Source organism: Micromys minutus, assembly GCF_963924665.1.
Source record: "Micromys minutus genome assembly, chromosome: 8".
Taxonomy (NCBI): Eukaryota; Metazoa; Chordata; class Mammalia; order Rodentia; family Muridae; genus Micromys; species Micromys minutus.
This window is the reverse complement of record NC_137977.1, coordinates 8,657,310-8,683,021: the sequence shown is the minus strand read 5'-3', so window position 1 is coordinate 8,683,021 and position 25,712 is coordinate 8,657,310. Positions and strand designations below refer to the sequence as shown.

The following is a 25,712-nucleotide window of genomic DNA, read 5'->3' as shown; positions in this document are numbered from 1 at the left end:
CTGTGAAGTGAAGGAAGGAAGGGAAATCAAGCTGGGTTGCTGCGGGTTTGTCCCTTTGGAACTCACTGTTCCTAAACATGTTTTAGTGACTGACTTTGTTTGCTTCACTTTTAAACATGTATGCAACCCACTCTGAGGTTCTCTTCCTTGCACTCTCCTAGCTTCTCCCACACCGTCCAAAGCCTCTGCATGTTACCGCCAGTCCTTCTCCCAGATTCCTGACATTTTGTTTGGTTTTGTCACTTGTTTCTTCACCTCACCTCAGAAATGTCCATTGGAGCCTGGTGTAGTCACCAGTGGACACACTGACTGATATGCTATAATCACTCAATGGCTGGACCACTGGCTAATCCACCTCCTTCTAACACTCCTAAGTTATTACTTACTAGCTCCTATAGTCTACCTTGGCTACTATAGACCCAGACATGCAGCCTTCTTGGGCCACTATCCCCTGGCTCCTACATGGTGGATACGCTCTTTGTCCTGCACCTTCTCATGCATGGTGTCTCTCCTCTCCTTCTCTAGGCGTGGTGCTCTCCTTCTTCCTCCTCCCTCAGTCCCTCCCTTGGGAATCCTAAAAGCCCCATCTCCATCTACCCTGCCCCGCCACTGGGTGCCAGCAACTTTATTTACCAGTGCGGATTTTCATACTAACAATTTTGGGGACCCAAATTAACACCGTATAAGCAGACACAGTTGGTCCCTTAGGTTTGTCTTTATCTATTCACTGAAGGTTCTGGAAAAACCAAATGTCGCATTTTTAGAACATGTCTTTTGACTCACTTTTCAGTACTGTGATTAAGCTCAGGGCTTCTGAACATGCTCTGGGAAAACTCTACTGTCCATCCTAACCCTTCAGACTGTGTACTAATGGCTGCAGACCATGCTTATAATATGCTTTGCTTGTTAAGCACTCAACAGTTGGCCCACTTTGCTTCCTGACCTACCTGCCTTGATCAAGTTCCCAGGAGAACCCATGACCTCCTTAAGATGGACAGGATCCCTTTAATCCATGAGCCAAAAAGGTATTTGCTTTCTTTAAGAAGTTCTCATCGAACACTTTCTATAATTCTTTAGTAAGATTTTGGGTCTTGGGAGCAGGGGAGCAAAAATGAGGAAGTAAAAAAGAGACACGAAATTGAATGAAACAATAGGTGGTTTAATAACAATGTTTCATGGCATCTTCCTGAGTTGCTAACACGGTTTACAGAGCAGGAACACTGTTTCGGTACAAATGGGATGCTACTGCTTTGGCAAGGTCCTGGTCCTCCTGGGCTGGCTCCCTCACTTCTGGGGGTTGCTGACCACAGCCGTGGTGCTGTAGGAGAATGGGCTGAGCAGGGCAGCGATGGTGTAGTGACGGTGGCCAGAGTCATTGGCTGTGAACACCACCTAGGCGAGAGGAGAGAGATCAGTTCTAACACAGCCCAGCGGTGGGAGCCACAGTTAAGATGCTCACTGGAAGTTCAAGGCTAAGCAGGTAATCCTCCTTTGGTTGTCTGATTGTTTTCTGCGTCGGGGCTGGGAAATGAATACGTAGATTAAAATAAGCTGCCTCAGTCTTTGGATCTGTGTGCCGCTCCTAGATCATGGCAGGCCTCTCTCTGCAAGTTTACCTCTGCAGTCTGGCCGGTCCTGGTCACACCAAGCTGAGTCTCGGAGAGCCTGAAGGCTATTGTTCACTTTCTGTGGCTCAGAGCAACGTGGGGAGAATGGGAACACATGTACCCACGAACAATAGACCTGTGGTGAATGTTGGTTGTCAACCCCACTACTAACTTCCAGATCTAGAATGCTGGCAGGAGCCATTCTCCAGCAGACTGCGTGCTGAAGTCAGTGACAGCCCCACCAGAAAGGATCCCAGTCCAGGGGTTTCGTTCCCACTGCATTTTCGGATGTGAGAAGATGAGTGTTTTTAGGGAAGGAACAATGCTGAGAGATGCTGTGTGAAGACGCCACAGGGTTCTCAACACGAGCAGTGTGTGGTTGGCAGACATGCAAATGAAAGTTTTGGAGCTCATGGAAGTTTCTGGACATGGATTCTGCAATTAGCTAGCCACTTCTCAAATCATTAGACTGTCTGAGATGTGGGTGCCGAGGGTGAGCCAAATCCAGAACAGATGTGAAGCATGGACGATTTATGTAATTGTACTCTCTTTGTGTACAGGTTTTGGATACAGCTTTGAACACACTTTGAATAAAGGCATTTTATGTCCAAACATATGGCAAAGAAAGCTTGGGGGACAATGTAAAAGAACACAAAAATATCATCCAGGTAAACAGAAGAAGGTAGAGTCACCCTAGACTCGGCTGCACTTATTCACTATTATTTGTAGAGCCTTGGATCAAATCTTGTGAATGCTAGACAATCCCTCTGGCACTGAGTTACAACCCTAGCCCTCATGAGCATTAAAAAAAATCCACCAAGTAACAGAGTTCAGTCATTTAAGCTCTTGCCTTCTAGCACGAAGACCTGAATTTGATTCCCAGAACATGTGTAAATATGTTTGGTGTGATACTGTCTGTAATCCCAGAGCTGGGGAGGTAGCGAAAGCCTGGGGTTTGCAAGTCAGTTTAGCTTAATTGGTGAGCTCCAGGCTAATGAGAGACCCTGTCTCAAAGTTTGTGTGGGGGAGGGAAGTGAAGGGAGGTGGACAGAGTTCCTGAGAATGACATCTAAGGCTTTTCTGTAGCTTCCACATGCACACACATGTGTGCCTGCACACACACACACACATACATACATGCACACTGACACACAGACAGACACATGCATACATAAATACACACACACACACACACACACACACACACACACATGCACGGCACATATGCATAAAAATTCCCCCAAGTAAAGAGACCTATAGGTTCCAAAAACCATTTCCTAATTGTCCTTAGTATGTATGACAAGATCCTCTGGGATTCTGGCTGGGAGGAAGTCCCAAGCACTAAAAGGCCACATTTAATGCTCAAGGTAGAAGGTTTTTATTTTTCAAATGTTGGTTGAATAGTGGGTTGGGAACATGAATCAGTTGACAAAGTGTTTGCTGAACTAAATCTGAGAAGACAGACCTGAGGATTTGCCTCCATCAGACTGGCCTGGAAGCAAGTCTGTGGAACTTTTTTTTTTTTTTGATTAATGGCTGATGTAGAAGGGCCTGGCCTATGGTGGGCAGTGCCATCCTCTGGGCACATAGACCTAAGTAAGCTGTATTAGAAAAGTAGCCAAGCAAGTCAGTGAATGGCATTGCTTTCTGGTCTCTGCTTCAGTGTCTACGTCCAGGTTCCCATCTGGCTTTCCTCCACGGTAGACTGTAAGCTGTAAGATAAAATAAACCCTTCTCTCCCCAGGTCGCTTGTCAGCCATGGTGTTTGTCATAGCGACAGACAGCAAACTAGGTCACATGCCGAGCTATTTTTGATGGAATTCGTTATCTGTTCTGACCAACAGGTCTGGATTCTATTTCCGTGACAGCCGCTTCTGTGAAATGAGAACTGGGGGGAGCCAGGGAGACTGAGCCCAGCGCCAAGCAAAGGTTACTCATGTGGCTTTGGTTGCTGGCTTTGGGTTTTGATTCAGCTCGATTTCTTACAGAGAAATTGGCTGAGGCATGGGAGGCACGCTGACCCACATAGAGGCCAACCCTGTCACTTGCTCACACATGCTAGTCTTGTGACCCTAATGTGGTACTTCACTTCGCTTCTTCAGTGGTCAAATGGGTGTAAGATGAGGCTAGACCTCCACAGGTGAAGCGGTTTTGATTCGGAGACCCCCTTGCCATGTGATGATCGATGATTTAGATATTAAGCTGTTCAGATTTGAACATGTTGTTATTCTCTGCGAGGCCAAGAATTGTTTACCCAGACTTCTGGGGCACTAGATGTGCTTTGGAATAAAGAAAATGTCAGAATTTAGAGAAATAGCATAGGGAACCCTCTCTTTGGCTATGACATGCCCTCCATGGTATCTGGAGGCCGCCTTAAGAGCAAATATTAATATTTCATCAACAGAGAAATGAATATTTGCATAAATATAGTTAGCCGACCATTAGCAGCGTGAACAGGTTCAGGCCATGTTGCTGAGTGAGTTTTAGGCAAAGTGCTTGCATCCGAGCACTGTGGATTCTGGCTGTAGAACGTATTCTTTGCTCATGCCCGAGGTGCAGCAAGAGCAAAGGGTATTTGCAGAGACTGAAGACAAACCCCAGACAACTCAGTGTGTCCACTTACCTCTGCGTATTCATGGAACGGGGAGATGCCAAGAGCCGTCCAGTACGACTTGGTGTCTAGCTCCACTCTGTACACCCCTTCTATGAACTTCTCGTCGGTGGTGAGCCCGTGCAGCTCTCCGGATTCGGCGGTCTTCCTGAGGGCGGAGAGGTACCGAGGAATTTAGGGGTACGGCAAAGGATAGAATGCTATGTATGTACACACATGTATGTACCTGTGTGCTCTTTCTGTCCTCTCAGTCAAGAGGGAGGAAATTCTTATGTTTGTGATAAAATAGCCAGGCATTCAAAGAAATTTTATGGACAGCTCTATTGTAGCTTTTTGTCTTATGGGACCAGACTATAGTAAAATGTTTACCTTAGAAGTCTTAATCTAGGCATTCGGGGTTACCTATTGTTATTCTAGTGCTCTGGGGGCAGAGGCAGAAGGGTTGCTGCAAGTTTGAGGGCAATTGGGATTAAGTAGTGAGTTCTGAACCAGATGGGACTAGGTGTTGAGAACCTAACTGAAAATAAATTAATTAATTTTTCTTAAAAGAAAGAAATGTTTTAAGGCCTATAGGTGTTGTTCTTTCTTAATATTTGTATACCAGACACAAACAAATACACACACACACACACACACACACACACACACACACACACAGTATTGCATTCAGGTTGAATGACTTCAAGAAAGCTCCTGACAGTTCCTGAAAGTGTCCCCCATGACAGCAGTGACAGCCCAGTGTCCCATGGCCTAAAGGTAACTTCTGGAAGTCTTGTGATTTATCATAGCAGAAAGCCTAACAAAGCAGAACTTGTAACTGACTTTCTCCTTTTGGAAATTTAATCTGTTTAGTAATTGCCAACAAGAAACACCAGTGACTTGTATTTCTACCTAGGCATCAGTTCAGCGATGGCCTTGTTAGAAACTGCTCCCTATACGACCAAGTCTGATAAACAAGAAAGAAGAGTCACAGGAAAGTCTGACTATCCGGGTGTTCATTCCATTTCAACTTAGAGTCCCCTGATCACTTTGCATTCTGTGCTTGACACTTACATAATCACAAAGACATAAACAGATAGAGACTCAGTTAAAACAACACCTAAAGAAAATGACCTTCCCAACAACTGGTGAAGAACACCAGCGGTTCTGGGTATTCAATTAAAGCCTAGTATAAAGTCTCCCAGGAGACATATGCATGTGTTCTGCTAAGTGCTAAGGGAGCCTTTGCTGTTTTTCCTTTTGGTTTGTTTGTTTGGGTTAATTAGCAATTTCCTTGAGATCGCTAAATGTTAAAAAACAGAACAATACAAAAATTTTAAGTGGCTAGCACAGGTGGAAAGTCATGTTGACACGCTAGTGGGTGCTTTGGGATTGGTTTGCCTTGCAGATCTCTCAGGATGTGTTTCTTATTAAGCATTATGGTTGCTAGCCCTGCACAGAGCTACTTTGTTCTGAGTGTACATTTAAAAAGCCCCTGACTCTGGGTAATGACAGTAAGTTCCAAAAGGGTGCTTTGTCAGTTCCTTTCCTTTTATTAATAATTTAGCACACATGAACACATCCTTCTTAAGGTTCTAAGACTGGGATCCAAAGTTTGAGCATCACCCATGGGTACCAGGGAATTTGAAAACCCCTAAAATTACATGTATATGGTTTTATACGCACCTGTCTTTGAGCCTCTTTGTGGCCATGAAATTCTTAATTTTTTTATTTTTTACTTTCTGTCTCTATGTTTCTCTCTCTTTCTCGCTCTCTCTCTCTGGTGTGTGTGTGTGTTGTTGTTGTTGTTGTATATGGGGTGTGTGTGTGTCTGTGTATGTATGACGCACATTTGCATGATCTAAGCTCAAAGTTAAATGTTTTTCATTATTCTACACCTTGATTTTTCTCACCAAACATGAACCTACCTATTTAGGGAAGCTGGCGATTAATAAACTTCAGGTTCCCCCTGTTTCTAAGCTCCTACCCCCAGGCTTGTGATACAAGCATGCACCACCATGCTGGGCTTCTTACACAGAGTCTGAGGATTTACATCCAAGTTTCCAACCACTGATTGAGCCTCCCTGGAGACTATAATTTTTCGTTATCCGCTTAAAGTGGGCTGTGATGTAAAAGGCCGCAAACCCCTGCTAAACAGTGGGGCTACCGACTCCCCTTTCCCGCCCTTCAGTCCTGGACTGTACTCTGTTTCCTGGTCATGCTGTAAGCAACACAAGAAAGCAGCTTCCTTACAAAAATAAGGTCTCTGCCCATACCTTTAACCTTCTAACGGACTCTTTAGCTACCAGGTTGGTTTGTTTGTTTTATAAGATTTGTTGCCTGTGTGTAAATTTGTGCACCACACACATGGTGGACAGAAGAAGATGTCGGATACCCAGATCCCTTGAAACTGGAGTTTTGGATGGTGGTGAGCTGCTATTCTGGTACCCAGGAATCAAACTGTGTCTCCTACAAGAGCAGGAGTGCTCCTAACGACTGACCTGTCTCTCTAGCTGGTAAGCTGTGTGTGCCTGTCTCTGACAAGAGGAAGAGTAAATGGGACCAGTCCCATGCTGGGCTGCTTGGCAGGCTTACCCAGAGGCAAATGGCTCCCAGGTTCCCTCAGCAGTCTTTTTGAACACTTTCACAGCCACATCGACAGCAGGGCTACCTCGGACAGCATCCAGGACTTTGACCATCAGAGGACACTTGGATTCTCCAGCACCCTGGCCATAGAGGAGACAGGAGAGATGTCAGTGAAGTAGGTCAGAGTAAATGGGTTTGTTCTTTCCGGTGAGAGACTCTGGAACAAAACCAAAAGTACATGCTGATCCCATTCCGATAACATAAGTGTTGACAATTAATGAGCTTCTTTATTCAGTACAACACAGACAGCATTGTTTCCAAAGCAAGAACAGTTTCTGCCCCCAGATGCACTGCTGTGCACCAGGGATATGGATAATGAATTTTCAAAGGGAAAACAGGGCCTCTGAGAGCCACTGCTCTGCTCCGGTCCCCTCGACATCTGAATGGAGCCACTGTAAAGGTGAGTGACACAGAAGACAGAATGGGCTTTTTCATCAGCTGTTGCTATAGTAATTCTCTCTGGTTGTAAAATAACCCTCACATACTTCCTGACTCATTTAATTATACTGATTAACTCTTTTAAAGGACTTCATCAGAGACTGGAATAGAGTGTTGGCCAAAAAAAAAAAAAAAAAAAAAAAGACAAATGAGATCAGTAATACATTTTGATTAGCTAAAGAGCTACAATATAACCATAGAATAGGCATACTAAATATAATGTCTACTAAGTATATTAAAGATATTTTATGAGAACTTGATATTAATAGCCCCACTGATGATGTATATATATATTTTTTCTACAGCTAGAAATTGAACTAGGCATATACTGGACCACTAAACTACACAACCAGTCTCTTTATATCTTTATTTCTACATTTATTTCATATCTTTATTATCTAAGGGCACCAGAGACTGAGCGTTACAGACACAATGCAGTAAAACCACAGAAAGAAGAGCCAGAGGAGCCCCAGCCCTTCTCTTTGGATGTTAATGGTAAATAGAGTCTGGGTACACTTGTGCTAGTAGCAGCTGCTTCCTAAAACTGGAGGGAAGCACTCCTTCTTTATCTAAGGTCTACCTGCCATGTCTGGATCACACACAGGATCACTCACCCCAGGGCCAGCTTCAGACACAAATATGAGTCCCGCGAGGCAAAGGAGGAACAGACGGAGGGAAGCCATCCTGTCAGGAGCCAATGGATCTCTGTGATGGCTTCTTCTGGTGAAGGGGCTTTTATACCCCCTCCTCCCAAGCCAGGTTGCTGATCCCTGCCAATCTGACTCCAAACCTGCTGATTCTGATTATTGACTTAGTCAACAAAGGGAGAATAAGTAACCTACACAAATATGAACCTTGTCTAGGGAGATTAGAGCATCGGAACACTTGCTCTACGAAATAGTCTTAACTGGTCATTTGACCACCCAGATCCGCACAACAAAACGATCTAAGCCAAACAAGAGCAGCCTGCTCATGCAGGCTGAATGCACGGGATTTGGGGAATTTCCCCCTCATCACTTTCTATGCATCTTTCCCAGTTTCTGTACATTTTTACCTCTGGTTTTGGATGATAGTTATGCATTGTAATGATTTGTTCTTTGTTTATTGACACCGGGCTGTCTGGTTTAAATAGAGTGCATTGGAAGATACCGCTGTAGTAGGTTATGAGACAACAAGGAAGATCCCTTAGCAGTTTTAAGCCTCTCTTTGTGTCAAACCAAACCTTCTGGAAGTTTTGCTTTTTGTCTTCATTTGCATGTGTGCCACCATTTCTCTTTTTCTAGATAAGGTTCATCCCAACCCCAGGAACAACAGCTTCTTGTGAGACTAACATGGTAAGTCTGTACTGGGTCTCATTGGGAATGTAGGGACAAAGGCACTGGCTGGTTTTTATCAGAAGCGAAATTTCTGGGAAAAAAGTAGACATGGCTGTAAGAGGGAGATGCTGTACCTGATGACATCTCTTCATCCTCACTGACTGACAAATCCAGAAATTACAGATTGGATGGTTCACTAACTAGGCATTGACTCTTGAGGTGTGTGTGTGTGTGTGTGTGTGTTGTATGTTGCATGCATGAAATTAAGGCAGGTTGTTAATCCTTGCAGGGATGATACATAAGAGATACACAGCATATGTATGTTTTGAGCATATGTCAAAGGCAAATGTAGCTCGAAGCATCTAGAGCTGGGGAGACATTTCCATGGCTGAAAGAATCAAATTAGTAGAAGGTCATCAAGAAACATGAAGGATCCTAGCTTCTATGGAGACATAGAAGGGACAGGAAAGAATCCCAGGATATGAAAATATGCACAGACCTTTGGGAGAAAGGGCAACTGTCCAAAAGCAAAAAGTGAGTAAATACAGCCAGAGCAAGCCTACTTAGAGACCTCCAGCTTCAGGTCTGGCAGGGTTGGAGGCTCTGACACACCCAATCCCAGATCAACTTCTCAGTGGCCTGCTCATTTCTGGAAATAATTTTCTATCTCAGATACCAGCCATATTTCCACTTGTAAATCAGACACATTGCATTTCTCTTTGAAGGAGATTTTCTCTGAACTCTAAAATTGACATGATATAAAGGCATTTTATCAACTGGAAAATGCAAGTATCAGATGATTGTATTCAACATCTGTACCTAAGGAGGAAAGGCTTTCTCCAGATTCTCTTGTGCGCTGTCAACCAAGGTTAAAGCCACTATTTTCCATTGGCCAGCCTTTCTCTATATGGGAAACCTAAATAGTTGAAGGTTCTTTCACTACCCAGTAATGTCTTCCACACATGCATGCTGGCACCACACTCTACTGAACCCCAGAATTGCCTCCCAGGATGTTGTAAACTGGCAACCCTGGACTGCCTTTGACCACAGGCTCCGCTGTTTCTCTAGTCCTGGAGGTTTGATTTGAAATATTTGCAAAGATTACAAATTGAACCATGATGCATTAAAACATGGACTCTGGCTCGTGTTGAGAGACTGGAAGATGACAGCAGTTGGCTTACATCCCCAGGAAAATCATCTGGGGGTCCCCTGTTGGAATATCTCAGTTTCCTGAGTTCCCTTCCACTCTGAAGCAAGATGATATGACTTCTGGTGCTGTCAGACTTCAGTGTCTGTTTGTCTGTCTGTTGTAATGACCTGGAATCTTCTCTCCTCAGGACTTTGCTGTCTGGATTCCTCCCACTGGACAATGTTTCTCTTCCATTGTGATGCACTGAAGCAGACACAGACTCCGGAACACTGAACTCACACACATTTCAGTTAACCAAACTGGACACACACTCCAGATAAGGTCATGTCAACCCTGAGGACACGGTGAGGAGGCTTTAGTCTCCCTTGACAAATGTGTCCTGCAGACGGTGCACCCATAACTGTCATCACTGTGACCCCCCACCCAACCCTGTGTCTGTCACAACCATAGAGCAGTCATCATAATGAGCTATGTGCTCATTTATCAGCTTTATTTAGTTTTTGGTTCGTTGTGTAGGGACAGAATCTAATTTTGTAGCTTTGGATGGCCTGAAGCTCACGATGTAGCCCAGGCTAACCTTGAACTCACAGTGATCCTCTCAACTTTGTCTTTTATAAAATTTAATCAAAGTATAGGATTCCAAATTTATCTTTGACCATAACATACTGGTAGTTCTGGCCCACCAGTGAGTTAGAACACCCTCGGGTCTCTGATTTGCTTGGTTTGTCGACCTGCATCAGCCTAGAAACCAATTTTTTAAACTTTAATTAGAAAGAGACAGGGATGTGAAGAAAAGCGAGGTGCTTTGGAGCACAGGGAGGACGTTGGGTGCAATGGAAAACTACCAATGACCCTTCCAGAGACACGGTATTAGGACATGTTTGAACAGAGGCTGGACGATTAGCAGGTAGACTGTCTGGAGTCTGAGTCAAAGGTCGGGCAGTATTTTATGTGATGGGGCAGGACAGAAGGAAAAACCGACAGAGTAAGAATACACTCATTGTCCAAGACATGCATGTGGGATAAAGGGCAGTTGCCCCCTGGAGAAGCCCAGTGCTTTTTTTTGCCTGAGAGTCACTTTGTGCTGTGAACAGGTCCCATGGATAGACAGACTTTTCTAAAGAAAGCAAGGTGTGCTTTCACACATTTAGTTGAATTAGTAAAAACTCTTCTCAGAGGATGGTTACAGGAATCTACAGAGTGGACTTATGTCAAAATTCACCACTGTTCTGGGGCCTTGCTGAAGACATTGCCTGTTCTTGGGTGATATCAACAGCAACTACCAGAAAACACAAGGGCTCTGGGCACATTGTTTCAGTTAAAAGGCAATGTCTTGTCTTCGCCCTTTACTGATTTTCTTCACATCCTGGCTGTGGAGTTGTTGCTTACATGTTTCACTTAGGTGAATGAGAGACTGAGTTATTGACAACATCTCTCTTCCTACTACCAAATCCATGGTAGTTAATGAACAACCCTGGCTGGCTCTTGATTTCAGAGTCTTTGGCCTTCTCCCTTGAAATGTACAGCCTCGTTCAATACCTCTTTTCATCTTCTAAACAATCTCTTCATTTGTTTTCTGAAGGTTCAAACAAACACCTAGCCAGCAGTCTGTAGGCCCTGGAATGCTAGCTAATGCTATTGTAATAAGCTGATTAGCAAGAAGGGGACTTGGTGGGCCAAGTGTTTGTGCTATACCTCCTGGTGAGGGGGTTAGAAGAAAATAAATAGACATGTTTGGGGCTCGAATCTTTGCAGGTCAAAGAATTCAATTTTATTAGCTCACCATTAGGTGGATAAGTCCTGGAGATTTCATTAATGCTAAGTTAATCATAAAGTCTCATTTTAAAACCATAATGCTGATTTAATTAAAAGTCAGATAGTCTTCTGGTAATTAAGGAATCGGAGCAAGAGGGGGTGTCATGTGCTTTTTTGAGAATGTTTTCTAGGTGGGAGAACCTGGCTAAAAGTGCTTACTTCATTGTTGAATATACAATTCTTTTGTACTGTACATGCTTGAACCTGCCTTGCCCAATGTGTTTTTTCTCCCAGGAGTTGAATACATAATGAAAAGGGCCTTTTCTTCTCTTTTTTTCTTCCTCTATTCTCTAACCATCCAACTGAAGACTAACATTATCTAAGACATCACTTTTTAGTTTCAGTCTCATGATTGAACTGTAGTGGCCATCATAGCTGGGAACAACAATTGAGAACACCCTTACATAAAAATGTCCCTCCATTCATATCATGTATCTGCCATATATGATGATGGGGACAAAATCCTCAAAAACATTGGTCTTAGCTGTTCTGCTGGCTTGAGCCTACTTTGTCTCTCTCAGGGAGGTCTTAATTTGTCTATTGTCTACAGTTCAGATGATTGGCAGTTTCAAGACATCATGACTTCGTCTAGTTCTGGCTTCTAGAATCCTCCAAAGATTATCCTCCTATTTTATGTGGATAGAGAGAAGGTTCCAGGCCTTCTTGTCAAGTAGATGGGTTTCCTTTGGTTTCTGTTATTCCTTGCTGTTTTCAAGCAGCTTGTGAGGCCCAACAGATTTGAAACCACTTGGCACTTAGTCCCATCTTGCTACAGTCTGTTAAGGGTTTGAAGGAGCATGGTGCAGCCCAATTGAGAGGTGGTAGAGACCACGTATCTTTCCAACCGAAACATGTCGTTGGCTATTTCATAGCTTAGCCCAGTTTCCAAAGAGACTACACCAGGCATGGGCCAGCAGTGCCAGCCAGAATTAAAGATCTAGGTGATCTTTTATCTGTACTCACATCTTTCTTAGAATTAGCACATTGGTATGTGGCCATAATCCACAGCAAGGATTCAGGTTTTGATTTTGGCCACTGCTGACAAGGGAGGTATGAACGATAAGGAGACATTGTGAGCTCAATTAATTAAAAAGAAGTACTTTGGGGCAGTGGATGCGCATCCTTCGGGTTGCCTTTAATTTGACTCTTAGGGAAAATGTTCTTTAAACTGGAAGCAGTTGATGAATGGGCAAGAATTCATGGACAAAAGTGGCTTTGGTATCATGAAGAGGTAAGATTTTACTTTTACTGTGAAAGATAACATATCTAAGTGTGTAATAAGAAATTGTGCATGTTATTTTTTTTTCCTTATTCAAGAGGAAAATGGTGTAAGACCCATAAGACATGGAACAGAGGAAAACTCAAGATGGAGGATGGGGAACTGAGCAGACACTGACAAGAGCATCAGGGTTTCTCCCCCATTCTTGTTATCTTGGACAAGTGCTTTTGCTTATGTGGTGGCCAGAGGTCAATCTCGGATGTTGTTCCTCATTCTCTATTAACTTTTTGTTTTGTTTAAAAAGACAGAGTCTCCCACCATATCCGGAGCTCACTAATTAGGCTGAGCCATCTGGCTACCGAACCTCCTCCCCATCGCTGGACTTACAAATGCTTCCTACGGTTGCCGCACATTTTACTTGGGTGCTGGGGACTGAACCCCACTTCTTCAGCTTACATGGCAAGCCCTTAACCAGCTCTCCTATCTCTCTGGTGCCCCAAAGCATCATTTTGAGATTTAGAGGAGCAGAAGTAGAACAAGCAGAAAGGGAGAAGTCAGAGCTGTTCTAGAGCCTGGAACACAATGGGCTCTAGACACAAGAGGTTTTTAGATTCTGTGCATCTTTACGTTTCTATACACATAATAAAAACAGTTACATACCCTGAGGCACGTGGAAAATCCTGCTCACTTGGAGGTGATGAGCACAAGAAACAGAGCCATCCCAGGACCCATCTGACAGTTAGTTTCACAGTCAGGACTTTGTCTGGAACAAGAAAACAACATGGAGGAAAGGTTTCCCACTATATGGCAGGAATTGAGTCCATTGGCCTTTCTGATTCACATGCTTGGGGGAATCCCCAGAGAACATTACTGCCTCGACATTTCTATATGTGCCTTGGGGTTTATGAGCTTCTGAGTTAGCCTCTCAGGTTTATGATGAAACCGGTCCTGAGCCTGCCCAGTGGACCTTGGACATTGCTCAACCTAAGGGAATTAGTGAGACCTGCGAGGCAAGGTGAGCTTGGCTGACTCTGCAGACGCTCTGCCTTTGGTAAACCTCACCCTTGTAAGGACAACAGTAGCACTCTGGGCTGGTGTTGAGCCTTTGACTCAAGGGAAAAAGAGATGCCAGCAGACAATATTAATCAAGAGCCAGTGCCAGAGGGACAAGGTGTGAGGAGAAAAATAGAGGAGTCAATATAATTGTTCAGCTTGGAACCAATGATGATTTAAGTGTCTGACAGAAAGCCATGAAACAGTGAATCAAGTTGCACTTGAGGCTGTTTACTGAAGGGGCAGCAATTAGATATTTAATTTTTTAAGTTAAATTTTATTCTATTAGATTACATTTATGGATATTTTGCCTGCATGTGTTAGTGTACATCATATATGCATCACGCCTGCACAGGCCAGAGGAGGGCGTCAGATCCCAAGGAACTGAAGATAGTTGTCAGTTGCCACGTGGGTGCTGGGAATCATACACAGGTCCTCTGGAAGAGCAGTGTGTTCTTAGCTGCTGAGCCATTTTGGTAACCCCAGCAAGGGAAACAGAAGACAATGCGGTGAGAGTGTAACTTTAGTTAGATGTCCCTGCAGGGATCCCGTGCCTTCCTGACAAAAGGGGCCTTGTGTCCTGAAAGAGGTGGCATGGGACAAATGGGCATGGAATGCAATGTGCAGGTTGATCCACCTCATCAGTTAGACACGAGGAAGCATGTCAGGAGTTCCCAGCTGACTGGACACGAACACAGAGTGACCTGACGGATTTATGTGCCACCCAGGCATATCCCCTCATCTCTGACTTCTGGTCTTCCCACTACATTATTCTGTTCACACTATCCTCTCATGCTTCTTCCAAGAATTCCAGACAACTGCAATGCCTCCCTCTGTAAACGTCATCCTCAACCAGTATGCTGAGCCCTCCCTCTGCTCCCAGGATGTCAGCCAGAAGTGGTACTCTCTGAGCACTGCTCAGGGTTACCGTTTCCCTCCTGTGTGGTCTGTGCTGGCCTTCCAGCCTCTGCCACACTGTCAGGTGTTTTAGTGACTCTCCTGGCGTTCTTTGTTCTGTTTTTTCGCCCTATCCTGGCTGTTTGTTCTACTATCTGACTACACAGAGTATCCATGAAAGGAGACATTGTCTAAGGGGCAAATGACAAAATCATCTTGATCCTTTCCTAAGGTAATTGGCTTACTCATTGTAGTCTCAGTACAGCCTTGCGATCTGTGTATCTAATGTTTACTATGTCTACTGTTCCCTGCTCACACAACCTGTCCTTAAAAGCTTATATATTACCCTTGATTTCTTTTATAGGTTTTTCCTTAGTGTTTTACTTTAGCTTTGTTCTCCATTTAGAAGATAGTCTATTGTTACCACCTACAATGCTTAACGGTCATTGCTGACTTACCAAATTTAGAATCACCATAGAAGCACACCCCTGAGTGTGTCTTATTTTGTTTCCAGAGAATTTTAAACAAGAAAGAAATGACCCACTATGACTGTGGGTGTCTTCATTCCTTGGACTCTCACCCAAGCCTGAATAAAAAAGAGAAAACAAACTGAGACCCACCCCACCCCATCTCTGCTTCCATACTGTGGTTATAATATGACCAGATTCCTTATGGCCCTGTTGTCATGCCTTTGGCACTACAGTTCGAGAACAAACCCTTTCTTTTCTAGTCTGCTTTTGTTAATGTCTCATCACAGCCAAGAGAAAGGGAGCTAATAAACCTGACCTTTCATGTTAGTAGATGTCATTGATCTGAGATGGTTTCTTATTTGCTGTTCATTAAATCTTCACCCTCTTTCCTATACCTTCTGTGCCCATAATGCAAGCAGCATCCCTTTGCAAGGTGACATGTCTCATCAGTCTTCCTACGGTTTTGCCTATGATCCCATCACCATCAAAGTCTGGTCTGTCTTGTCCTGCCTCAACCTCACCATAGTCTACTCTCCAGTTCTTCTTGTCACTAACTATGAAGTATTCTATCAGTTTCTCACCCTGACCATTTGCTCCCAGAGGTGAGAAACTGTGCTCCTCTTGGCTCTGACTTGCTACATGACTCCCCCTGTGCTGGTGCACCATGATGGTCCCCGAACTCAACCTGTCTAAGTTAGAATTTGGCAACTCCCCATTCCACAAACTCCCTTTGGTCCACTGCTCTTCAGATGAAATCATCATTGCTCTGGATGGTGAGGACTTAGAACCCCAGGACTTCACCCCGAAGTCTTTTTCATAAAGAAGTGGAAAGCTATGTGTGTTAGTACATACTTGCAATCCATCTGCAAGGCAGATGCAGGAAGATCAGGAGTTCAGGGTAAGCCTGAGCTGAATATAGACTCTGTCTCAGAACTAAAGTGTTTCTTGCTTCCAACATTCCCTTTCCATAGCTGTCAGTGGGGTTCCAGTCTTCATTCCTAACCACACAGGCTTTTTCAATTATGCCACAACTGATCTTCTTACTGATAATCTATTCTTCATATAATTTTTTCCTAAAAGCTGTTGCCAAATTAATCTTCTTAATGCATACCTCTGACTACATCACATCTCTTTACAAAGGCTTTTCTCACTTCCCTGTGGCCAGCCAGATAAACCCCAATGTCCTTTGCCTGACATTTAGACAGCATTATGACTTGATTGTCTTCCACTTTTCTTTATTGCTATGGTTCTTCAAACACTAATTGAAGGGCTGGTGAGGTAGGTGGCTCAGTGGGTAGAGGCACCTGCCACCAAGTTTGATGACCTGGCTTTGATCACTGAGATCTACATGGTAGGAGAGTCCAGACTCTCAAAGTTGCTCTCTGACCTCCGTATATGCACCGCAGCTAGTGCACACTCACACAGGAAATGCAAGGTAAACAAACAAACAAACAAAAAACCAAAATAAAAAACCAAACAGAACCCGATTGAACACTGGTAGATTGGCTACCTGAGACATTACCTTTCTTAATCACTTTTACCCACACCGTAATTGCCAGAAGAAACAAACTCTGCTGAAGTGTTCAGAAGCTCTAATCACTGAGAGAATAGACCAGAGAAGAGCCTGTCTCAGAGGTCAAGACAAACAAACAACGAAACGAACAAAGGAAAAACTCAAGTGAGTTGGGTCTGGAGAGATGATGCCTAGTCTTGCAGAGGTCCCATGTTTGATGCTCAGGTACCTGTAAGTCTAGACTCCAGGGTGATCCGAGATCTTCTGCAGACCTCTGTGTACATTCACTTATGTGCAAATACCCTCCACTCAGACATACACACAGATACATAATTAAAGATGCAAATAAATTAAAAAAACAAGTCTAGTGACAGCAGCATCAAAAACTGAAAAGGAAGAGGAAAGATGACTTTGTTATGTTATTTGGCTTGGGGAGGGGGAGAGTTGGTCAGATAGCGAAGCCATTAGCTTATAGTTAGAAATACATTAAGAATGAATCTAGTTTCGGAAATGCTAATGTTGCACATTTTCCCCCTAGCATTTATGTCTAGACAGCCGCTGGAAATGATAGCCTGGGAGACAGGACTTGGCGGAAACCTGACTGCAGGTTCACATTAGTGTCCTGAGCATGTGGCCTGGGCTCCAGTGTTCGGAGGTCACCAGTGCCAGTTCACAGTAAGAAGACATTCAGCTCCCCAGCATAAGGCAACACAGTCAGAGAAGTCTGAAGATGTTTTTCCCAGACAGAGGCTGGCTGCCTTCGAGCACTCAGTGTCTCTCCTAAGCAGCCATGCCATTCTTGAGAGCTGTGCTTACACTTTCTCTTGGGCGTGTGAGGACCTTTTTCCCTTTGTACCTTCATATTCCATGGCACAGGGTCCAGCCACAGGACATATGCTGCAGTGCTTACTGAGCAGTGCCATGGTTGAGTGGTGATGCCTTTAGGCCTAGCACTGGACAGCTCTGACTGTCACAGACAGGCAGGCAGGCAGGCAGGCAGGCAGGCAGGCAGGCAGGCAGGCAGGCAGGCAGACAGATGACATGCTAGGGACATTTTCTGGTATCGACTGTTGCTGTTGTCTGGCCAAAGCTTCTGAGTTTCAAAGCTCCTCTTTCCCCTCTTGTAAAACCCTCATGTACCCACCTGCTCACCTGCACTCATCGGCCACTGAAGAACAAGTCACTCTGTAGATTCTCCGTGTGTCTAAAGATTCATTTCTATATCTTTGGTTACAGACTTTCTTTTAACAGGGTTCAACAGGATGGACTCCCCTTCCTCAAAACACACACACACACACACACACACACACACACACACACAGAGAGAGGGGGGGGGAGGAGGGAGGGAGGGAGGGAGGGAGGGAGGGAGAGAGAGAGAGAGAGAGAGAGACTCAGAGATACACAGATATATACACACACACAAATACGAGACCCAGAGACACACAGATACACACACACACACACACACACACACACACACACATTTAATTACATTTGAAGACAAATCTGTCTAACTTATGGCACCAAGAAAATATTCGGAATCTAGAAGAGAATGCTTTCCCCTCTGATAGTATACATGACTCTTTTGTGTCTTTGAAGTCAGATGAGGTATTTCCATCTACTTCATGACCACACATCCTTGATCAGTTCTCCAAACGGGAGCCCAAGACCAGCAATATCTCTATTCTCTGGGAACTTGTTAGAAATATAAGTTCTAGAATCCTGCCTTAGAAATGCTAAATCTGGAATCATGCTGGAACAATTCTTGTTTTATACGAACTCTCCAGAGCATTTTCATAGCAAGTTTTGTCAACCATTACATGCAAAAGTATTTTTATTTCCCTAAATGTAATTGTTGTCTTGGGAGCTTTCTTCCTCTGCCTGCTAACCTAGGCCTAGTCCCAGAAGAGGCTAGCCTCTATACAACCTAATCTAGGCCTAGAATGTTTTCATCCTCCGAGACTTACTGCTGAATCACTTTCCTAGTTCTTTCTGTGCTCTGGCTAGCTGATTCAACCCTGTTCTTCTGGCTCAAGCTCCCTTCTCTTTCTTTTTATACTTTTAAAATATTTTTTTATTTACTATATATAAGTACAGTGTAGCTGTCTTCAGACACACCAGAAGAAGGCATCAGATCTTATTACAGATGGTTGTGAGCCACCATGTGGTTGCTCGAATTTGAACTCAGGACCTCTGGAAGAGCAGTCAGTGCTCTTAACCAATGAGCTATCTCTCCAGCCCTCAGACTCCTTTTTCAAGCTGACTGATTCAATCTGGTTTTTCTCTTGGCTTCTGGATTGCTCTGCTTGGTCTCAATCTAACTCCAGCAATCTTTTCTTTTTACTTTTCTGGCTTCTTCTCCTTCTCTTGCTCATTCCGTCTTCACCTGTGTCTAAGTCGTCCTCTCTTCAGTGTCTCTATAAAACCGTCGCCTTCTCCCTCCCTGTGCCGCTCCACCCTCCCTCCCAACTCTCCCGCTCTTCACAAACTCTGCTGTGTTCCTGCACTGTCCGTCCTTCTTCCCGTACTGTCTCTCCCTTACGTAGCTTCCCTTCCCTTCCTTCTCATGTCCTATTCTGTCAAATCTTTCTCTGATTCGTCACTTTGTCTGCTACTTATCACATTCAGACATGGGTGCTTCCTTTTACAAACTAACTTTATCCTCGTTGTTTGGGATTGAAGGTGAATACTAATGGTGTGTCTGTCTTCCAGCCACAGGGACTAAGGGTGTGTGCTAAGGGCTGAGCCACACCACAACTAGAAACAGGCTCAAATATTCTGGAACAATTAGGATAGGTCCAAGTGATGCTCCTGAGTAAGCTTGGGCCAGGAAATTACAAGTCCGGATTCTTTACAAATGTTGCTACCTGTTCACTGAGTAACTTTGACTAATATCTTAACCTCTTTGTAGGTGAGATTCCCCCTCTCCCCACCAGAAAATAGCATTCTGAAACTGTTACGTAGTGGCAAGTGTTTGTAATTCCAACTCTTAGGATATGGAGTCAGGATAAGGAGTTGATCATCTTGTGCATGGAGGGTGAGGCCAGCTTGTGTTATGTGAGACCCTGAGTCAAAGGAAAGAAAGCCACATTGTCAAGTTAGTCTCTGTGTCTGTGAACAATGAAGACATTAGCTTCCACCGTGTTAGGAGGGCAGTCTTTGAGGGTGAGTGAGGCATATTGTAAACGCTGGACTGAGTGATAGTCATGCAGTTACCTGTAGTTCCTCTAATCTTCCTCTTTTAAAAATGTACTCTGTGTGTGTGTGTGCGTGCATGTGTGTGTGCAAGTGTGTGTGTATGATGGTTTGTATATGGTTGGCTCAGGGTGTGTCACGACTAGGAGATATGGCCTTGTAGGAGTGTGTCTGTGGGCTTTAAGACCCTCATCTTAGTTGCCTGGAAGCCAGTCTTAGTGGCCTTCAGATGAAGATGTAGAACTCTCAACTCTTCCTACATCATACCCGTCTGGACTCTGGCATCCTCCTGCCTTGATGATTATGGACTGAACCTCTCACTCTGTGAGCCAGCCCCAGTTAATGTTATCCTTATAAGAGTTGTCTTGTTCATGGTGTCTGTACACAGCAGTAAAACCCAAAATAAGACAGCATGTGTGCGCACTCGAACACATGCACTCAAGTGTGCATCATGGAGTACATATGGATGTCAGAAGTTCAGGAGTTAGTTCTCTCCTTCCATGGTGAGTTCTGGGAATTTAAGCTCAAGTCTTCAGTCTTGGCTGCAAGAGCCATCTCTCATCTCCCCTCCCCTCCTCAGAAACAAACATGTGGTAAGTTATCTAAGAAGCAAGTAAGGAACCTCCCTGACTTAGCAACACAGGTGCCCGAGGTCTGGGTTGAGACAGAGAAAGCATACGACTTATGGCCACGGGGGTCCTTTTGAATTTCATGCTGTGTTCCCTGCAGTCAAGAAACTGCTAAAGATTCTAGGAGCTTAGGAAAGCTGGTGAGCCAGTGAAAGGGTCAACCCAGATGTCACCAGGAGAAAGAAGAGGTTGCTTGACATAGCGTTCTGTTACTGACAGATTTAGTAACAGTTACGGTGGATTGGCTTTTCGGTGTGCGCTCAGTTTGAAGGGTCTGAGATTTCTTGGGAAGATGATCTAGCTTCTGCTCCTTTAATGCACGTTTGTGCCAACACTCTGATTCGTCAGTCCAGACCAGTGTTTGTGTAAAAGCAACATTAATGTATCTCTTTATTTGATTCACATATAGCCACACTTGGCCTCTTCCCCACTCAATGTACTTCAGAGAACTGCTCTGACATCATCACGATGCTGAGTGCTATTTCTGGCTTTCCTATTGGTACAGGCACAGTCATAGCTTTGGAGTCTCTTAACCCCACCTCCCTGCAGAGGGCTGGGGGCCGGAAGCCAGCTCTTGGCATCGTGCCATCCCTGGGGGTCTGCAACTCTCACAGTTTCCATCTGGAGCCCTCAGTAGAGTCAGTGAATGCATCTCTGCTTGGCGCGGTACACAGTGGTTCTTACATCTGCAACTGGAGTGCCAGGTGTTGATTCTTGGCCCAGTTTTTTTTTCCTTTTTGATGTTTTTTGATGTGCATGTGCATTTGCAAGTGTGTGTGTGTGTGTGTGTGTGTGTGTGTGTGTGTGTGCACTTGCATTTAGCTGTGTGTGGATTGGCACATTTGATGTCAAATGACTATTTCCCACTTTATTTATTGAGGCAGGGTCTCTCACTGGACCTGGAGCTTGGCGATCTTGGCTATTCTTGCTAGCAAGCTTATCCTTGGGATCACACGTCTCTACCTCCCAAGTCCTGGAATTACAGGCTTCTGCTATACCTGCCTGACTTTGATGTAGGTTCTGAGGATCTGAACTCTAGTTCACATGTTTGAGCAGTGACTGCCTTTGCATTAAGACATCTCCTCAGCCCAGTGGCACAATTTTTAAGCACTTTTTTTTTTTCTGAGACAGAGTCTCATGTAGCCCAAACAGACCTCAAAATCAATAGGCACCAAAGAATAACTGAATTCCTGATCCTGCCTCCAGAGTTCTGGGATTAAAGACATATGCCACCATGCATATTAAACTGTTTATTTATTGAATTGATGTATGCTCACATTATCATGACATGAGCATGGAGATCAGAGGACAACATGCATGACTTTGTTCTCTCCCCACGACACGAACATCCTTGGGCTTTAACTCAGATGGCTGGTCTTGGCAGCTAGCACCCTTTAACCCCTGAGCCATCTCGCTTGTTCATTACAGCACCTTTTAATGAGGAAATTATAGGAGTCATTGGGACATATGTGGATGGATTTTATTTGTCTTGTATAGGTGGTTGAACAATACTGATCTATAAATTCATCTGACCCTCTTGTGTAAGAGGGCAGTTTGAATATTTGATGGCACCACTTTTTAAGCCTTCAAAACATCTCCCTACTTTTTAACATGAAGGATGTAGCTGAATCTGTCCCATACTACCTTGGCTGGAGGAAGGGTTGCTAAGCAACAAAACAATGCCTTACCTGAAAAGCAATGTCCACTGGAGGAAAACACAGACTTTTGACCTTTGAAAAATCCTGGTTTAACTATAAGCTTGCCCGGCAGTAGCTCCTTATCTGTGTTGTCCTACACAGCCTACAGGATGAAAGTCCCCATGAAACAGTGGCGAGAACACTTTCTGCTTGGAGGCAGGAATGAAGAAAGAAGCACGGCTCTCATGATTGTCCAAAGAGATTTACAAATGTCAGTGCAGGGAGAAGCAAACTGGGAGCCTGGCATAGCCACCTTCATTTCCACTCAAGCTTCGGCCCCTGCGGTTGCTTTCTGGTGGTTACTTAGCAGAGAAAGTTGAAACTCCCTGGTGGCCTAGTACAGTTCTTAAAACTTTTAGACATTAGTTATCATGTGAAACCTATTTTATTTCTGCCCTGACTACAAATCTTATCTAAGTAAATTCTGTAAACTTATTAGAGTTTGTACCTTTTTTTTTTACTTGACCAGTAATTATCACTCAGGTTTTGAAGTGTATAGAAATATAATAAAATTATTATGGCACTTGAATGGTATAACCATTTATTATGGTAAGACTCACCTATAAAGCAGAAAATGTAACTAAAGGTATCGAATTAGGTCAAGGAGAAGAAGTTTAGGGGTGTCTATTAATGTTGTGAAATATGACTTTCCCCCAATCACAAGCCACAGAAAAGAATTCTGAATAATTTGTACCTGGGAAGGATGACGGGAGCTGGGCCTTTCTGTTGGCTGAAAGTCAAAAAAGAACTCATTAAATCCCATTTCCAGTGGGCGTGTTCGCACTGATGATCGAACTGGTGACTGCTGGAGGCTGGTGGTTGCATCAGTAACATTTAAACTCTGACCCAAGCACTGAGCTTTGATGAATTCAAAAACATTTGGTCAGGCTAGGCAAGTCTGTAAACAGAGAGCTGGACTCCGGGTGTGGGAATAGCAGTCCGTCTGATTAAATGCACAGAGAGGAGACCAGCATGTGAAGTATGGCTCAGTGATTCCTAACTTTTTTGGCAGGATAAAATGGTTTTCTGTTGTCACCAGTTTTCTGCGCGCCAGGAGAAGTGTTTCACTCCGTAAGGTGCTCACCACACAAGTGTGAAGACCTGAGTCAGCTCCCCAGTACCCACTGAAAAGCTGGTGAGCAGAGTCAGAAGGGTCCCTTGGGATCGCTGGCCAGCTGGTCCAGTAGAATCAGTGAACTCAGGTTCAGCAAAAGCCTCCTTCTCAAAAGTAAGGTAAAGAAAGAATTGTCTTAGTTTGGGTTTTTATTAAGAATAACAGAACACCAGGACCAAAGGCAACTTGGGGCAGAAAGGGTTTATTATACTTTCATAGCAGCCCATCTTAGAAGGAAGTCAGGGCAGGAACTCGAAAAAGGCCGGAACTGAAGCAGAGGCCATGGAGGAGTATGCTTACTGGCTTACCCCTGATGGCTCGCTCAGTCTGCTTTCTGCACACCTCATGACCACCCGCCCAGGGGAGGCCTGACACCATCAACCAGGAACGAAGGAAATGTACATCCGACCTGACTGCAGGACAACCATATGAAAGCATTTTCTTAATTGAGACTTCCTTTTCCCAAATGAGTCTAGTTTGTATCAAATCGACCCAGAACTAGCCCACAAATTGATACTTGCTGTTAACCTCTGATCTCCACATGAGTGCATGTGTGTGTTTGTATGTGTGTGTTTGTGTCTGTCTGTCTGTCTGTGGTCTGTGTGTGTATCTGTACTTTGTATATGTTTGTGTCTCTTTGTGTGTGGTGTGTGTGTGTCTGAGCAGTATGTATGTCCGTATATTTGTGGGGTGTGTGTGTGTGTGTGTGTGTGTGTGTTCACATGCACTCGTGTGTGCATGTGCGTGCTTGTTGCACATAGGGTGATTCCTGCACAAGTCTGATGACCTGAATTCTATCCCTGAATCCCATGTGGAAGCAGAGAATGAACGCTTGAAAGTTGTCCTCTGATCTTCATACATGTGCTATGGCATTTACTTGCCCCTCCCCCAACACACACACAAAACAAGTAGAAATAAATATGTGGCAAGAAGTTAAAGTCAATGGTGACTCGAAATGGTTTTGTATTTTATAAATTGCACATGTCTCTGTGTACAAATGTGTTTATGTGTGCATAGACACTTGTGTGGCTGAAAAGTAGTGATCCATTCAGATTCCTTTGAATGTTGTGCCAAGCACTAGAAGGCCCTTTGCCACACTTCTGTATCTACTCAGGTGTCCACTGATGCTCAGCAAGAGTGAGATGTTATCTTCGTCCTGATGGAAGATACTTTGTAGGTTCTTTTTTTAGTAGCATTTAGGAAAAGATGTTCGGGGCAGAGAATTCAAGCAATGACTCAAAGCTTGTCTTGAGGGCGAAACACAGCACCGGGTCCTAACCGCAAGGTGAGCTTTATTGTAACCTGCCCTTGAGCAACTAAAACCTGTTGAGTGGGTCAGGAACTGAGCTAACCAGCTTGTAACCCGGCACATGTAATAGAGTGCATGGCAGTGATTCAGACTGAAGCTGCTCAGTGCTCTTGGGAAACACCGATGCCAATGTAGGGTTGAGGTCTTGATGAGGATCTTGTGGAGGAGCAGGTAGCAAGGCTTAGAGGAGACACAACCAAAGACCCAGAAAAGAGGGAAGAAGCAAGAAGAAAGGAACATGAAAACTTCGTGCCACAGATGTCCACACACACTCCACAGCTTCCTCCTTCCCTCTCAAATCCCTACCCATCAGTTAATCCTGAAACTTCACCTCCCTTTTTGATTCGCCCAGTACCCGTGCTTGGGGAGTAGGGGGCAGCATGGAGCTGGTGGCTCTTCCACAAGTGAGCATATTGAATCAGATGTGAGCTGTCCCCGCTTTAGCTGGGAAGCTGGGTCACCATGCTTTCCACCACCCAGGCCGTGTCTTCAGATTCACTGCTTTAGCTCTCCGGGTGCCCATAGTTTTCCTGGCAACATCCTCCAGCTCCCTCTAAAAGGTACTTCCTGGTTTTGCCTAGCACTGTTACCCAAGAAGGTTTTGGAGCAGACTCAGAGTTCAAGGTACAAACCTTGGATGCATCCAAACTGCCTGATCAGGAGGAGATACATCGGTCTACTGATGTTTCAACATTAGTTTAGATACTGATGTTTGTGCTCATTAGTTTTTGCTGTCTTGATATAAACTAGAGGCACATGGGAACTGCCTCCACCAGATTGGCATGCAGGCAACTCTGTGTAGGCATTTTATTTATTTATTTTCATGATAGGTGTGGGAGGACCTAGACGATGGTGGACAATTGCCATCCCTGGGCAGACGATCTTGGATTGTAATGAAAGGCTGAACAAGCTACAGAGAGCAAGTCTAGAAGCAGCACTCCTCCGTGGTCTGTGCTTAGGTTCCCACCTTGAGCTCCTGCCTTAATTTCCCTTGAAAATGGACTAGAACTCATAAGTTAAAATAAGCCTTTTCCTGCACAAGGTGCTTTGTGGT

The 25,712-nt window shown here is 44.3% G+C and overlaps 1 protein-coding gene across 1 annotated transcript; it reads right to left on the bottom strand.

Moving 5' to 3' along the window:
- Positions 1 to 1,253: 1,253 nt before the first annotated feature.
- On the bottom strand, positions 1,254 to 7,964 carry TTR (transthyretin; the record flags this gene model as incomplete). The annotated part of the gene is made up of 4 exons (XM_080919974.1): positions 1,254 to 1,392; positions 4,231 to 4,366; positions 6,793 to 6,923; positions 7,896 to 7,964. 4 exons carry the CDS (start codon positions 7,962 to 7,964, stop codon positions 1,285 to 1,287), a joined length of 444 nt encoding a protein of 147 aa, XP_080776100.1. The 3' UTR covers positions 1,254 to 1,284.
- Between the last annotated feature and the right edge of the window lie 17,748 nt (positions 7,965 to 25,712).